General features: G+C 38.7%; 1 protein-coding gene across 1 annotated transcript; it reads left to right on the plus strand.

Annotated features, from left to right (window-relative positions):
• The first annotated feature begins 8,874 nt into the window (after positions 1-8,874).
• LOC140165949 (macrophage mannose receptor 1-like) lies at positions 8,875-13,948 on the plus strand. The gene is made up of 2 exons (XM_072189292.1): positions 8,875-10,059; positions 12,852-13,948. Exons 1-2 carry the CDS (start codon positions 8,929-8,931, stop codon positions 13,461-13,463), a joined length of 1,743 nt encoding a protein of 580 aa, XP_072045393.1. The 5' UTR covers positions 8,875-8,928; the 3' UTR covers positions 13,464-13,948.
• The last annotated feature ends 2,763 nt before the right edge of the window (positions 13,949-16,711 follow it).

A 16,711-nucleotide genomic window follows, 5' to 3' on the forward strand; every position in this document is an offset into this window, starting at 1 on the left:
TATGTTAATGAATATATGTGACCGTCCATCACGAAACAGCTGTAAAGTCGGCTGGCGGTCAATTTTGTTTTATTTCGTGTTTAGAAAATATATCATAAGCTTTAAAATGAAAAATCATTTGACTCCAAACGATATCCAGAAGTAAAAAACAAGGGGGTTAAGTGCACAACGTACAAAAAAGTGACTATATCTCATTAACCGATGATCCTACAGATATGCGACCACTGACTTTTCTGTTCCTTTTTGACATATATGCCACGACTCTCTAAGATATTTGGTTAAAAATTTTTAAAAAGTGACTATATCTTATTAACCAATGATCCTACAGATATGCGACCACTGACTTTTTTTTTTGTTCCTTATGACTAAGGGAAAAGTTTGACATATCTTACGACTCTGTAGGAAATGATGTACATCATCATCATCATACATCATCATTTTATTTTCATACAAATCGACATACAAAATATATAAAGACAATATATAAAGATATATATAAATAAAAGACACAGCATTTGAATGAGGAGATGCTCAAAGGCCTGAAGCGAGCGCCCCCTTACACTGCCTTAAGTTACAACATACAATTACACAAAGCTAACAAATAAAAGAAAGAGGAGAAGAACATGCAAAGAAAGAAGCAATATAAATATTTATAACATTTCATATAGACATTCCACAGTTCACAGAAGAAATTGATAGTTGGGGTGGAGATGGGTGGGGATGGGTGAGGTCATTAAATAATGCCTAAATATTAGATGTAATTTTTTATTAGACTTTTCTTTATTTGTAACTTAAACTGGTTTACTGATTTTGCCATCTTTATAATCAGTAATATTCCATTTCCTAGGACCGGCAGCTCACCGGAAGACCGTGTTGTGAGGGCCACAATAACTGCGGCTACGTACCCGGGCTACGTACAGATACGCGAACGCTGACTTTTTTTGTTCTTTATGACCTGAGGAAAAGTTCGACATATCACACGACTCTTTAGGATAGGCCTATTTGGTTTAAAAGATAGAGGGTTAAGTGCACAAAGTACAACGAATTGGTTTGTGACCGAATGCAAGGCATCTAAATATACAGATTTGGTGTAAAAACAACGGTTATGGAGAAAATCACGAAATAGTTTTGGCCAACTTTTTTGTACATCAATATACAGGGTTCGAATTAGCATGTGGGCGAATTGGTTTGGGGCTGAATTGACGAATAGTATTGATATCGATATTGATATTTTTACCCACGTGATATTTCGATATGATGATTCGAATTGTCACGTGATCGTCAAACCTGTACTAAAGGTGTCAGTTCTGCAGGAACTGACACAAAAACCTGTTGTAAAATATTGCTGACAAGCATACTTTTGAAGACTGGCATGAGCAAGCATATTTCGTCTTGCTAATACAGTCAAACGATCTGATGGACTATTCTCTAAAACGCGTTTGAGCAAAATAGCTCCAGAAATGGAAGACACGGGTTGTTTCTTGTTTAAATTACGTACCATGACCACCATGATCACGTATAAAATATTGAACATTCGTGTAAAGCAACAAATAGTGTGTAAAAGTTGAATTATATGGAAAATAACGAAGCTTGAACATGCCCAAAGTAGCTTAAAATGAGAAAAATGCGTGTCACGATCACTCAAATGGTTATAACTCAACTAGCCTTTCTGAAAGGCCCGTTGGTTATTTTCCCACAAAATGCCATACGGCCGGCCGGGCGGTTTCACAAGTTGCCGGCTTTATCATGCCATTCGCCGCCTGGCCCTGGACTATATTACATGTATTATGACACTCGGGATTTTTTTGGCTTGCATAAACATCAAAAAGGCTCAATTTGTCGACAGAAACAACATCTGTATTGCACAGTCGCGTTAACATATCAATCAATCAATTAACCAATCAATAATACATTAGATCGACCAATCGAACAGGTGGTAAAGTAGGTTATTAGTACATCATGGGCATCGGTAAGTTTAAAGTTAATATTCTCTTGCATGTGTTAATAATTCGATATCAATGATGCAAAATTAATTGCCTATATGCGTGAGAAATTCCATACGGGGATACTTTTTCATATTTTTTACCCGGGGTAAATTTAAAGCGTCCATGTGAAGTTCACCATATGATATTTTGTTTGTATCCAGTGGGCAGGTCCACCACATTCGCCATTCATTAGAGGAGGTTGCACCCAATCGGGGATATTCACATACCGTAAACGTTCGCCTAATGGCGCTATGGAGTGCATGGAAATGAGAGAGCGCCATCCCTGTAAAAGCCGACTATTATCACTGATCATTAAGGGTACGTGTAGTTAAAGGGTGAAACCTATCGACACGTACATACGATTATGAACAAGATCGAACAAACTTGTTCATGATAATACGGTAATCATTCACCTGATACGTTGTGGCCCAGTGAGCAGAGCATTAGACTATAGTGCGAGGATAAAGAGAACTTGTGGAGATGATTGATGGTTCGAATCTCATGCAGTAATTTCTGACAGATTATGATGTCTGTCAAATTTTTTTTTTCTGATTTGAGGAAATTTTATTCTCTATTTTATCTTTAACATTGTTTATATTATTTTATTATTTTATCTTGTATGTGTCTTTTTTCATGCTTTGTTTTTATCGTTTCATTTTAATCAAATGTTGTAATGAACCTATTTGATTGTATATGCATTTGTTATGTGTGTGAGACGAACTGTCGTGTGCGACAAGTCTTTCAATTCGCGCGAGTGTCCTTGCCTATGCATCAGTGGTCATAAGAGGTATATCATTTTATTCGAAAGGGGGGGTGGTCCCAAATATACAGGGGTCATAAAGTCTTGGAAAGAATAATAGGAGGGGTCATAAAATGTTTTATGACCAAAATGTAGGGAGTCACACGATGACCACAGAAAGTGTGTTATTTTATTGAAAAAGACTGATTTCAATACAATTTTGGGGTTTGGGATCATAAAATTTTTGTTGCCGAAATAGGGGTGCGCAATTTTATTGACGCAGACTTTTTGTAAATTTGGGACCCCCTTCCGAAAAAAATGATAGCCCTCTAAGAGGATTCAAAAGATAACCTCTGCCCCAATAATCCGTAGCTATATTTGTTTGAAACTGTTCCACGGAGGATGTATCATAATAGGCTCAGTCTTCAAATGATATAAATAAACTTTGAATGAGTGAACGAACAAAATCATACAACGACCAACTGAATAGAGGCTGTGCATATGACGTATCATCCCGTAAATATGGCGGACTACTCAAATGCATTCAACAAAAGCATGATTGCATCTACAGTTTGTCTCGCACACATAACAAAATGCACTACGATCAAATAGGTTGATGACAACATTTGATTGAATGAACTGCACTGCGCCATGATCACGGGGAAGAAACCGGTTCAAATCCTTTGTTTGGAGCCAATCGATACACGCAAGGCCTTTATAGCTATCATTGAATACTGGCTAGGATTCCACAACACAATGAGAACATGTTATAAGGCGCCTTGGAAGGCACACAATACCCCAATGGCTTTCCATATTATGTGCACTCAACAACTATTCAGTATCGAAGCCTGGTATCGAAGTTACGTAATGTTACTATGTCAACGGGATCACGCGCTTAAGTAATGAACCACGATCGAAACAATCAGTACACAAAAAGGCATACCAAAATAGCGTGATCGTAATGATCGCCATACAAACAGTGCTTGGTTCCGATACCATCACGGAGTTACGTAACTACTTCGTGGTCTGATAGTTATATGATCAATGGTCTGATCTACTTGGGTTCGATCCTTTTAATAAAAGAAAAAATAGCTGATCATTTATAATGCATAAATGAATAAAGTAATGTAGTTACACAATTTGAAACATTGAGGCCGTTCTATTTTTCAAAGGTCATTTAACTGTTAAATGTAGTGGAATTTATCATGCATTGATAGGTAGCAGGTGGAGCAAATTTTGTCAGCGGTTTTTGTTGCCGTTTGTTCGCAGTGCCTATTTATCTATAAAAAAAAATTCAAATTAAATTCAAAAAAATTCACAATATTCATTCGTAAAATGGGGACAAAATCCAAAAACATTTTTTGACCCTTCTTCACATAAAAGTGGGAGCAGAAATCAAGATTCGAACAAGTACCATTCACCATTCAAGGCGCACCCTCTACCGACTGAGCTAACGGGTCAGACAATAGCAGGGTGTAATTTTCAACTGAAGAATAATAAAAAAATATGAAGAAATTACAATGTTATAAAAAGATTCACCAAAATGAGTTAGGTATAACGTATGAATCGATTTACAAATTAAGTCAAATGGCACTTTGAGAAAGAATACCTGAAGAAACCCCAAAACATCTGCTGCTCTAGCAACTAACCTAGTGACCTAAAGTATTGGGTCATGTCACGATATTTTTTCTGAGGCATTATGTCCAGGTTGCTCAATTTAACATACACGTATCCTTAATGCTGTTGAGATTTTACAAGGATGGCGCTCTCACATTTCTAAGAATCCAAAAGCGCCATTAGGCGAACGTTTACGTAGTCTGCATGCCATGGGGTGATGTACCCGGGGATATACCAAGTCGGGGAGGATTGTATGTGGCTACCAATTATGCAGGTCGTCGCTAAATAGTCAACACGGTCAAAAGAGACCCGTGCACCCCCCACACACACACACACACACTAAAAAAACACAGTGTACGCCAACGCTCCCCCCACCTGCCAATATTGGAGTAAACACGTAGCAGTAGCACATTTTTAATTGAGGCGCTTGGCATACAACATTGACCAATTTTGTACTTAATTGTTTGTAATGGTTCAAGTCAATGTAGAAAGTGTAGTGCTTTTAAGGCCGGATATATGTCATGTATGTCACAGTGAGTTACATACGCAAAGTAAAAGTTTGAGAAAAGATCACTTGTTCCTGTTCTTTATTATTATCTATAATAACGACGATATAAATGAAAGTAACAGCGCTGTCCGAAAGTCCTCTACTACTTACTGTACAGGCAGAATATGGAACCCCGTGAGACTAACGAGACGGAGAAGGTTTGAAGATGGGTTTTTTGTAATTTTGAGGGTGCTGAATAAGAATTTTTGGGTCCAATCTCTGGGAAAGGTGGGGAACTCCCATTAGAGGGCAGTTTACAAAATGGCCGCCAAAATACCATTAAATTGCATTCTAGAGCCGGGCCCTAGAATAGTATACTGATGCGATCTTCAAGAACACCGTTGCGCACGATTGTACCATCGGCTACTTAATTTGCACTCCCCCTCTCGTGGAGTGGCGACACTAGGAATTTTTTCGGGGAAGGGGGGAATTGAATTTCGGGGGGAATCGACAAATTTAGCGCAAAATTGCTGCAAAAACCGGAAATTTATGTAATTTGGGGCTTTTTCCTCAAAACTGGGGAGGGGGAAGAAAAATATGTAGCGCCGCCACTGCTCTCGTGCAAATTATTGTAACAATGACGTGGTGAAGTACTTAGCAGTAAACACCAAAATCATCTGCAGGAATTTATAAATAACTATAGAATACCCTCTGGACCAAACACTAATCGCAAATCTTAATCTAACCCTTACCCTCACTCAAACCCTAATCCCAAATATTAATCCAATCATCGCAACCGTGATCTTCAACTCTATAATGCTTACCCTAAGTTATCACTAGAGTTTCAACTGCCACTTTACTTTTCAAATCCCATTGAACTCTGTGCAAAAGATGTTGTTTTAGAATTGCCCGTGTGTCATTATTACTTGGTCGATTTCAGATCTAAAGTGATGTATGCATGAAGGATAATTCACACCTTCTTTAAATAGCATAAAATGTGAAATCGACCAACCTTTTGAAGGTGTTTTTATTGTAAATATATTTGTCCAAATTCAAATTTAACCATGCACGTGTGTATGCAGTGGGCGGGCAGTGGTGGTGTCATGTTCACTCACACAGCTGTGCTAACCGCAAGTCTTGCTGGGAAGTGCTTAAATCATCCTCTGCCCTAAAACAGCGCGTGCGGAGGATAATCCACATTCAGAAGTCAGAGGATGATTTAAGCACTTCCCAGCAATTCTTGCGGTTAGCACAGCTGTGTGAGTGAACATGACACCACTCCCCGCCCACTGCATACACACGTGCATGGTTAAATTTGAATTTGGACAGATATATTTACAATAAAAACACCTTTAAAAAGTTGGTCGATTTCTCATTTTATGTTATCTACAGAAGGTGTGAATTATCCTTCATGCATACATCACTTTAGATCTGAAATCGACCAAGTAATAACGACACACGGGCAATTCTAAAACAACATCTTTTGCACAGAGTTCAATGGGATTTGAAAAGTAAAGTGGCAGTTCAAACTCTAGTGATAACACTTTTACAGTGCATGATGGGGCTTCCTTAAATCATCCTCTGTTCAGAAGTAGAACACATTCATGCTATGACCTATATTCGTGTCAAAAGAAACAGATGTCATTTATAATAGTATACTAGTATATAATAATTCAATCGTTTTGCTTTACATATGCGCTATAATAATTATATTTCTATTTCATAGATTACTAATGGTTTAAATTAACCTCACCAAGCCGCGTTAATGGATATTGATCAATGAACATTCCATATGTTCCGGGTCCTTACTTTTATGTTTTTCCTTTATCTAAAAAAGTTTTACTGACAAACAGCCGGGGCAAACGCACTTTCAAAGATTGCTGTGAGTAAACATTTTTCGTCTCGCTTAAAACAGTTTCACTATAAACAAATAAAGTCCGAGGTAAAATCATCTGATGGGACTTTTAATAATATTTAGTCACATTTTGCATAAGATTGGCAATTTAAAGAGAATTGACCATTGGTCTCTGAAATGAAGCGAGTATATGGACACATAATTGTAACACTTGAGGTTTTGACAAAAACCAATCACAAATGCATATTTTCCACTAGGTCTCACACGGCTCTTATGATGCTATGCACTCAACCGTGTAGTATAAAGACAGACTGCGTAGATGCTAGACTCGCTGTGCTTGGAAATATCTGTTTGTTCGGGTGTATCAAGGTGGAAACTGTGCGTAGACGCATTTATAAGAGAATCGTTTTTGTAGTCGAACCTTTTCATATAGCTCGAAGGCATGTACAGTCTCTTAAAAAAACACCAGTATACATGGTATAAGTATTGTATGATACAACTGTAATTTTTTTAGTCTGTGGCCCTGAAATTTTACTTTGCTCCCCCCCGTACAAGAAAGCTGGCTACGGCCCTGCGAGGGGAGCGGGAGGGAGCGGCGTAGACGCGACATCGAACCGCAAAGCGGTGAGTAGTTTCCGAGGTACCCAGTACTTTCGCTCCCTATGTGTAATATGAGTACACCGTCTGTAGCACAGACTAACGATTTATTCACAAAATGTCACAAACGTTACCGACCAAACAGAGTTCAAACCAAAAGATTATTGAGCAAATTAATAACCTCACTGAAAGCAGCATTTCATGCTGCAAATTTTGACACCTCATTTGTTGCTCTGCGATCTTGTTACAAGCATTTTTATGTAAAGGGTCGGATTTCAAAAGGCAGGGATCCCTAAAGGATTATGCATTAGATTACTGGATGAGTATCCAATGCGGTACATGCTTTATTGTGCACGCCATCATCATTAAAATTTAAACCATTGTTTTTGTCGCATGGTTGATTAATTGATGAAAAGCATACTTGAACCCCGGGGGCACTCCAACTTTGGAGGTGACGCGTATGTAGGGCTGTTAAGACCCCTTTTTCAGCATCGCTGTCACCCAAAGACCCCATATTTTTTACGAACACATGCTCTGTCACCCGAAGACCCTTTTTTTCCATTTGATCTGTCACCCAAAGACCCTTACAAGTTCAATTTGAACAGCAACTTTCATTTATCACTGATTTTGTTACTTATTTTGAAAAAACAAAGAAATTTGAAGCCATTTAGAACTAGAAATTCGATTTTCGAGGTTTCTGTAGAGCTTTTTCGGCTCTAACCCAAAGATTCCATTTAAAAGAAAGGTCATGTTCTCACCCAATGACCCCATATTTTTAACATTTTGCTCTCACCGAATGCCAAAAATCATGCTCTCACCCAATGACCCCATATTTTTTACATTTTGCTCTCACCGAATGCCCCTGGGTGCGAACGTGCCAGCCCTACACCTATATCCATTTCAAATTGAAGTGCCCCCCCCGGGACTTGAACCCAATAGAGAACCTATAGGACACTCGGAAGAAGATAACTAACAAGTTCATCAAGCCAGGCCAGGCTGACGTCACAACCACATCAGGGTGAAAAATGGTATAGAGGATTTGCGCCGCACCCGTTTGAGAAAGTGGAACTGTATTGACCAAGAAGAACTAAGACATCTCGTCAGAAGTATGCTCTGAAGAGAAGTCATTTTCCCCCCCCCAAAAGGCCTAAAATGTTTGGTCTTTTGGGGGAAAAAATGTGTATCTTCAATACAAAGTGTCAACATTTTAAAATGATCTTAGAATTTTCGTCCCAGCTACATACACTTTAAGTATATTAATTTATACGGAATTTTCGTCTCTACGCTCCGAGTTACTGCTTAGTATCATATGGCCTTATGTGATATCAGATAATATAGAGTCAATTCATGGCAACCAATTATCCTAAAACCTCTTTAGTTCTGCAACTCTGCAAGTAAATTTGTCCCACGCCTACTCTAAAGGCAATTAACAATTTATTATAGTCATAATAATTTAAAATCGCAGCACTTAAAGTCAATCGATATGATTTTATATCAAATAGGCACATATGTTGCATTTCTGTTACTTAAAAATCAACAGGTGTTGTCGGATCGTCCGCAAAGATATGATAAAAGACCACGAAAATCCGTCATTGGCACACATTTATCTTGGTTTCCAAATGTGTTGTTGGTAGCTGATTAGCAAATTATGGCGATGAAAATCATCTTTCTTGCTATTTCACTTGTCGTGAGTACCTCACTGGCAGATGATTGTCCTGGCGCAATTGGCGACAATTGGGTCTATAGCGAAAATATCGGCCGATGTTTTCGCTACATCAGTACGCCAATGTCATGGAAGGCTGCCCAGAAGCACTGTTCTAGCCTTGGATTCGCGGGTTCGTTAGCGTTCTTAAACAACCAAGAAGTCAGTCAATTTGCCCGTACCGCGGTAACAACTGCCGCAGATGCGATTCCAGAGTGGTTGTTTATTGGCATTACTGATGAAGGTCATGAAGGTGAGTGGGCAGGCACAGATGGTGAGAAGCCAGATGAGACACCGTTTCGAGCAGGGCAACCTGACAACCACGGCGGCAATGAACATTATGTACACGTTAATGGACAGACGTGGGAATGGAACGACATACCTGTCAGTGCTGAGTATCCGTTCATATGTCAGGTTGAGCCGGCAGATGTAGATACGGTAAGATGTCCGATGAACTGGCAACAACACGGTGATTTATGCTATAAATACATTGACAGTCGGTTAAATTGGTATGACGCACAAGAAAGATGTTCTCTGCTGGGTAACGAAGGTGAATTGGCCTTCGTTGGATGTAAGGAGGACAACGATAATGTATTTGAAGCAGCAGGTACAGAGGGTGACTTCTGGATTGGTGTTACTGATGAATGTCATGAAGGGGTATGGTCTAGTAAATTTGGAGAGGTGACTCAATTCTTGAATTGGCGACCAAATGAACCAAACGATTTAAGCGGAGAAGACTGCGTGCATATAACATCGGTAGACCGGGAATGGAACGACTTGGGCTGTGGTAAGCACACGCGACCGTTTGTTTGCCAAAAATCGGCGAAGTTTTCACGTAGCAGGTGTCCTCCTGGAGATGGCTGGGTTCAGCGGGGTGAAAATTGCTATCAATACTATCAACAGAGCGGAACGTGGGAGGAAGCATTGGCGCAATGTCGACAGCTTGGACCAGATGGCACATTACCTTTCATCAGATCTGAAGCCGAAAATAATGAAGTGTATGAAGCAGCAGCAAGGTCAGCAGGAGGGGAGTGTGTGGACAATTTCAAGAACTTTTGGATAGGTATTACTGATCACGTAAGTACTCCAACTAACGACACCACTGAAAGCCAAACTGGAGTCTAGGTGACTCTAAAAGTAGAGTCCAGCCACTCTGCGACTCTATGTCTAAAATGACTCCATATTGGGAGTCATTTGATTCCCTTGAAGAGTCATACATTTCTTGACTCCGCTGAAGGTCACTGTTGATGACTCTACACAGGAGTCATTTGACTCCAAATATAGAGTCATTTTAGACATAAAGACAAAATAATGATACACAAAGATGTACATCAAGATAAAAATTCAAAGTATAGACCTACCGGAATAGTAGACTTTACTCTGAGTTTCACGCCATTGGCGATTGTCAGACAACGCGATGGAGAAAATTTGGCTTGACCACCATCCCCTTGGAATGGGAGAATATACATTCCATGGTGTCAAGAGCCAAGCAATTACAGAGTCTGACTCCCTTGAAGAGTCATAAATTTCTTGACTCCGTCGACGACTCTGAATGTAGGGTCAATTGACCCCACAGGTAGAGTCAACTGACTCTCCTGTGATAATCAGGTGACTCCTTTGGAGAGTCAGTGCTAGTTTACTCCACTTATAGAGTCACTTGACTCCATTCTGGCTATCAGTGACGACATCATGTGAAAAAAGTTATTTGGCTATTCCAGTATTTCAATTTCGGTAACCCCTTTTGAAATTCACACCACTTGTGTGTTAAGGTCATGTCTTTAACAGGGGTCGTATGGATTTCATCTGGAATAGCCTATTGTTGATTTAAGAATGAAAATAAAGAAAAATTATATATAAAATTATACAGATAAGTTCTCATGGTTATCGGCGGGGTGGACATAGCGAGGGCTTAGAGCCAGAACTAGCTATGTCCATTTGTTTCTCAATTACATGTTACTCATTTCGGTAACAAATGGACGGTTAATTCTGCCCTCCATAAGAAAATGTAAGTGACTTTGGGGTATATGCATGGTCACTTGCGTCTAACTATTAAACTGTTCAAGTGACCATGCATATACCCCAAAGTCACTTGCATTTATTATGGAGGACATAATTAACCGTACATTTGTTGCCGATGTGTAACATGTAATTGAGAAAACAAAATGGACATAGCTAGTTCTGGCTCTAAGCCCTCAAATTAGGGCAGTGGCAGTAACAATAGTAACAAGAAAGGTAAACTAGATGATAAAACAAATTCAGTAGGGTAAATCTATTTTTCACTTTAACCTTAAATGTTTCATTTTACAGAAACAAAAATGGATTTTCTAATTAATCAAAAGCACATTTGAACAATTTACTATTTACGTTGTTTCATTGTGGCTATGCTTACAAAATGGGACAAACGGGGTCCGTATTCAATGTTCCTTCAAGACTGAAACAAAATTTCGTCGAATGTATAAATAATTAAAGCCATAATGTGTAATTTGATCCACAGCGACGCCCTCAATTTGTCTCGAATTTCTACTTTTTGCATGATTAAAGCCTTAATTACAGTAAAATTTAAGTTTTTATATTAAAATCCGGAGATCTCCGGTCTTATTCAGAGCTCACCGATGGAGTGCTTGCTAACACGTTTCGAGAATGTCAGCTCACATGTATCATTTAATTAGTGACGTATGAATTGTGTGCATATCGCTATTTGTCGTACATCTTACATATACGTCCCAGCTGCGTGAAGCTCCACGCAATACGATCGGCGAGCTAACACACGCATTGCAGGCGCTGGAATTGAATAGCAATTTTCTTTGTTTAACCGCATTTGTTTGACTCGATATTAAAAGAGGAAAAAATAGTATAAATAAAAATAAATGTGATCAGTAAAAACTAACATTTAAATAACAACAAAACTGCATTTTAAGGGGTTACTACACCCATGTGGTAAATTGTGACTATTTTTGCATTTTCTCAAAAAATAATAACACACTGGTAACAAAAGTTATGTATATTATTGGGGCAAGGAATCCAATTACTACACTGAAATTTCAGTGACTCAAGACAAGCAGTTCAGTATATATGATACGAAACGAGGTACATCCTAGCGGTACCTTATTTCTTATCATAAATAACGAACCGCTTGTCTTGGGTCACTGAAATTCCAGTGTAGTAATTGATTCCTTGCCCCTATAATATACATAACTTTTGTTACCACTGTGTTAATAGTTTTGGAGAAAAATGCAAAAATAGACACAAATTTATCGAGGGGTGTAGTACCCCCTTAAGGGGGGCCTTATCAGTATGCTTCGACTATATTTATAAATATGTATTAATAAATACGCACGTGGCCACCTCCGCGCTGCCATTACAGCTTGTAGACAGCAAGTCTCGAAGTGGCCTTCAAAGGCGGTAAACAACACAAGACTGCGTGCAGCAAAATTGTCTATTTGTTCAACTTTGTGATTATATTGTAAACGTGTTCGTCGATAAATTTTTTTTTTCGTTGGCAAATACTTTCAAAATATTTTTTATAACATATTACAAATTCGACCCCCTCTCCATGTGTAATAATTTTTCTATTCAATTATTTTCAAATGCATGATGATTTGGTCACGCTTGCTGGTCTTGGTATGTCGTGCCCATGGGTCACGTGCGTATTTATAGATACGTACATAGTCGAAGGTAGCTGCTTAATTATACACCTCAAGGAGCTGATCAAAAAAAAGTCTAACCTAACACATTACTTAATGGAATCTATTCTTTATGTAAATCACACATTATTGCTTTAAGGTAAATTATGACCAAACATGCCATTGCCCGAACAACTAGTAAAACTAATATTTAAGTATTACGAAGACAACTTTGTTTTATACCAGGTTGATGACTCTGGCGCATGGACCGATCCGGATGGTATGGGAAGTCTTGCAATCTATTCAGCCTGGGCCCCGGGGGAACCCAATGATGCGGCTGGCAACGAAGGTTATGCGGAGATGTATAAAGGCACCAAGACATGGAATGACGAAAACGGTTCTGAAGACGCTTTCGTGTGTCGTGTGTCTGCCGAACATGCCGAACCAGAGTGCAATGCGATGTGTCCAGCATTATGGACTGCTTACAATGGCGCGTGTTATATGTACAACGGGAAAAAGGTCAGTTGGCAAAAAGCTAAAGATGAATGCGTAGGTCTCGGCGCGAATCTTGTTAGTCATCTCGTCCGAGATGGCGAAGAGCATAAGTTCCTTGGTGATTACATTGCTTTGGCAAGCGGTGGGAAGGGTAAGAAAAAGTTCGTCACTGCGTGGATTGATCTGAATGATAAGGATGTTGAAGGCAACTTTGTTTGGCATGATGGTGAAGCACATGAGGGCAATGTAGACCAGAAGAAGAAAAGGAAGAAGAAGGACTGCGTTATTATCAAGACAGGGGTTTTCGAACATGAAAAATGCGGAAGTAAGCGGGCTTTCGTGTGCAAGCAACCTCAGCTCTAAATTACGCGTAATTTGGCGTATACGTCAAGAAAAGAGACATATTGGATATGCTGTGCGGATGACTGAGTAGATCCTTTTCCAGCCATTGTTTGAGTATGGGAGTCCAAACTCCAATCAATCGATAACGGGATAATTTGACGTCATCTGCACAGTGTATCCACTCCACCTCTTACTTAAACGTCTTACCCATCATCTTAAAGTGCATGTTTTAAATAATAATAGTATAAATGATGAACATGTATCTAAATAAAGTAGAATTAAAATATAATATAAAAGAGTAAGAATAGTTCAAATATTTTAAGACGCAGGCATCTCCTCTCGATTCTGATCACATTCTGACAAAATAATTTTGAAATTCTGATGACTTTGAATATCACAAATATTGAAACAACATCAGTGGAGATCAGATTGTGTTTGAATATGAATCACAGTTTGATTAAGATTAAAATGTGGACATTATGTGTAAATATAATATTTCTCAGAAAGACACCATACTTAAAAAAAATATATAAATCACCATTTACTTAAGGCACAATAATCATCGTGACTATGCTTTATACAACAAGTCATGTACTGTCAATGATCCCAGGAAAGCATAAAATCCAATTTTAGATATAGCAACCACACCCCTTCGCCCCTAAATTTGTTTTCCCATGGCGCACTAAAAGGCGCAAAGAGCGACAAATGATTTGGCCATCCATTCTTCGAATATGTATTTCTATTCCAAACCCTATATGTGACCGTACAGCACTAATGAGCCGTAAATGTCCTCAATTGTATTCCGAGTTACAGTGTAAAATGGGCATGAAGGTCATATTCATAGGTATTTCAATTTGGTGCTACGTGTACCTCATTTAATGAGATACACGTAGCACCAAATTGAAATACCTATGAATATGACCTTCATGCCCATTTTACACTGTAACTCGGAATACAATTGAGGACATTTACGGCTCATTCGTGCTGTACGGTCACATATATTGTTCACTTTGTGAAACGTGTAACAAAAAATACAACAGAAAGACAAAGGTCTTAGTGAATAACTTATAAATGAATGACTTGTAAAAACAAAGTTGAAAAATATAGAAAAATATGAAGTACCATTCAAATATATGAAGCTACACGTGTCTGTGCCCGTAAGGACAAAGTACCCAAAATGTGACAATTATTACCCTTATAATTTATTTATATACCCTTTTAGTTATTTTCAGTTTTATCATTAGAAGGGTATGTTAGCACTGGTTAGCACACCCATTCGCATTACAAACATGCACACGTCTTATGTTTGATTATTTGTCACATTTTCTTAATTTTTGGACATAAAAGGATAAAGATGCCTGCGCCTTTAAATATAAGAATCATATTATAATATTAAGTGATAGAAGAAACGACGGAAAAGAGAGGAACGTAAAAATAAAATGTTTGTGAGAGGAATGGTCAGGACTAGAAAGCGACAAGCGATTACTAAAAGGACAGTGGTGATTAAAACTTGCATAAGATAAGAACATACGTGTACAGTATACTCTTTGATTGAATTATTGAAGTTTATGCCTTACAGTCTGTCTGAGTATTAATGACTCTTTGGAATAACAACCCTTTGAAACAACGACACTAACCAAATGGTTTGGTGTGAAGGGACCGAAGTCCGATCCCTGGGGAAGACAAAAGTAATATATTCAATGATCCACTCTCTCTGTTACTGTATTTGAATTGTGAGCCAGACCATGGGCGTCAATCCGGGGGTGGGGGGGAGGGGGACGTGCCCCACCTTCGGCAAAATGACCCAATTTTTACCCTTTTCAGCCACTGAAATTGTCCTCCCCCCCCCCCCCCAGCACATTCAGCGCCGGATTGACGCTAATGGGGCAGACACCTCTCAAGAACGTAATTCAGAGGGACTTGGATAGACTTAGCGACAGGTTGTCTGTGGAAGATGCTACCAAGTGCCGGGCCATATGGAAGTTTCTCCCACGTCGGGCAGCAAGTGCAGAAATGTACGATGCTGTATGTTAGGTAGGTATGATAGTATTATTATTAAATATAATGACCAATAATTAAAGTTACATGTAGGGATAGTTTTATCAATTTTATATTTCCATTTTAGACACAAATCGTAATGAAACACATTATATTTCCCTCCCTGTCAATCTCTCTCCCCTGCCCTATTTCGTTCTCATCCACTCCCTACTCCACACCCTCTACTTATCCTCTCCTCCTGTTCTTTACAACGTTCCCTCCTCCTTTACCCGTTCTATTCCCATTCCCCCACGGCGTAGTCAGGATTTATTCTGTCAGGAGCAGGGGCGTAGCCAGCTTTCTTGGTCAGGGGGCAAAATAAAATTTGTGAGGCACAGACGGAAAAAATTGTAACTGCATCATACAATACATAGAGACTGTATGTCTTCGAGCTTCCCGAAAAGGGCCTTATTGGGATGATGTGCGCGCGTAGCGCGAAAAAAAATTGTATTTTACACTATTTTCGCCCATTATCCGGCTAAAAAGGGCTTTATTGTTACAATGTGCGCGCGTAGCGCGGAAAAATTTTGTATTTTACACTATTTTGGCCCTGAAATTTGCTAGAAAAGGGCTCCTTGCCCTTTTCTTTTCCTTTGCCCTCCTGATTTTCTCTTTCATTTTTTTTGTCAGAGGGGCACTTTTTCTTTCATTTTTTTGTCAGGGGGGGGGGGGGCACTCTGACGTAGAACACATTAACAAGAAAAAAAATGAGTATTAAAAACTCACAAAATGTTAGTTTTCACTATCATTTATGTCTCCTTTTAAGTTTAAGCCGAACAAATGAGGTAAAACAAAGATTATTATGGCTTTAAATACTTTTAAGTCAAAAATGCATCAGATAGAGCGTTCATTACATATACACCTTTAATTATTATAACGCGCCATTTCTCTGGGCTTGTTTACAATTTTTAACATCTACTGGAAAGTTATATACACACATGAATATGAATAAATAAAAAAATTATTATGTTCATGATTAAATCAAATTATTCCGAGGTTCATAACGTAGACCAATAGGACAACATAACACTTCAAATACTGACGATATAATGGTATTAACTTTATACAGGATATTCATTGATATTAAGTTTTAATAATTAAAAATGACAGTTACACTTGTTTGCGTGGACATAACTTTGAGCACAATCAATTACGAATAATTTAAGGGGGTACTACACCCCTCGATAAATTTGTGCCCATTTTTGCATTTTCTCAAAAACTAATAACACTGT

Source organism: Amphiura filiformis, chromosome 12 (genome assembly GCF_039555335.1).
Source record: "Amphiura filiformis chromosome 12, Afil_fr2py, whole genome shotgun sequence".
Taxonomy (NCBI): domain Eukaryota; kingdom Metazoa; phylum Echinodermata; class Ophiuroidea; order Amphilepidida; family Amphiuridae; genus Amphiura; species Amphiura filiformis.

What these genes read in the sequence shown, in the direction of transcription:
- LOC140165949 (XM_072189292.1), top strand. Translation starts at nt 8,929, where the DNA reads ATGGCGATGAAAATCATCTTTCTTGCTATTTCACTTGTCGTGAGTACC. An exon ending in GGATAGGTATTACTGATCAC is followed by an intron (nt 10,060 to 12,851) that starts GTAAGTACTCCA and finishes GTTTTATACCAG; the next exon opens with GTTGATGACTCTGGCGCATG.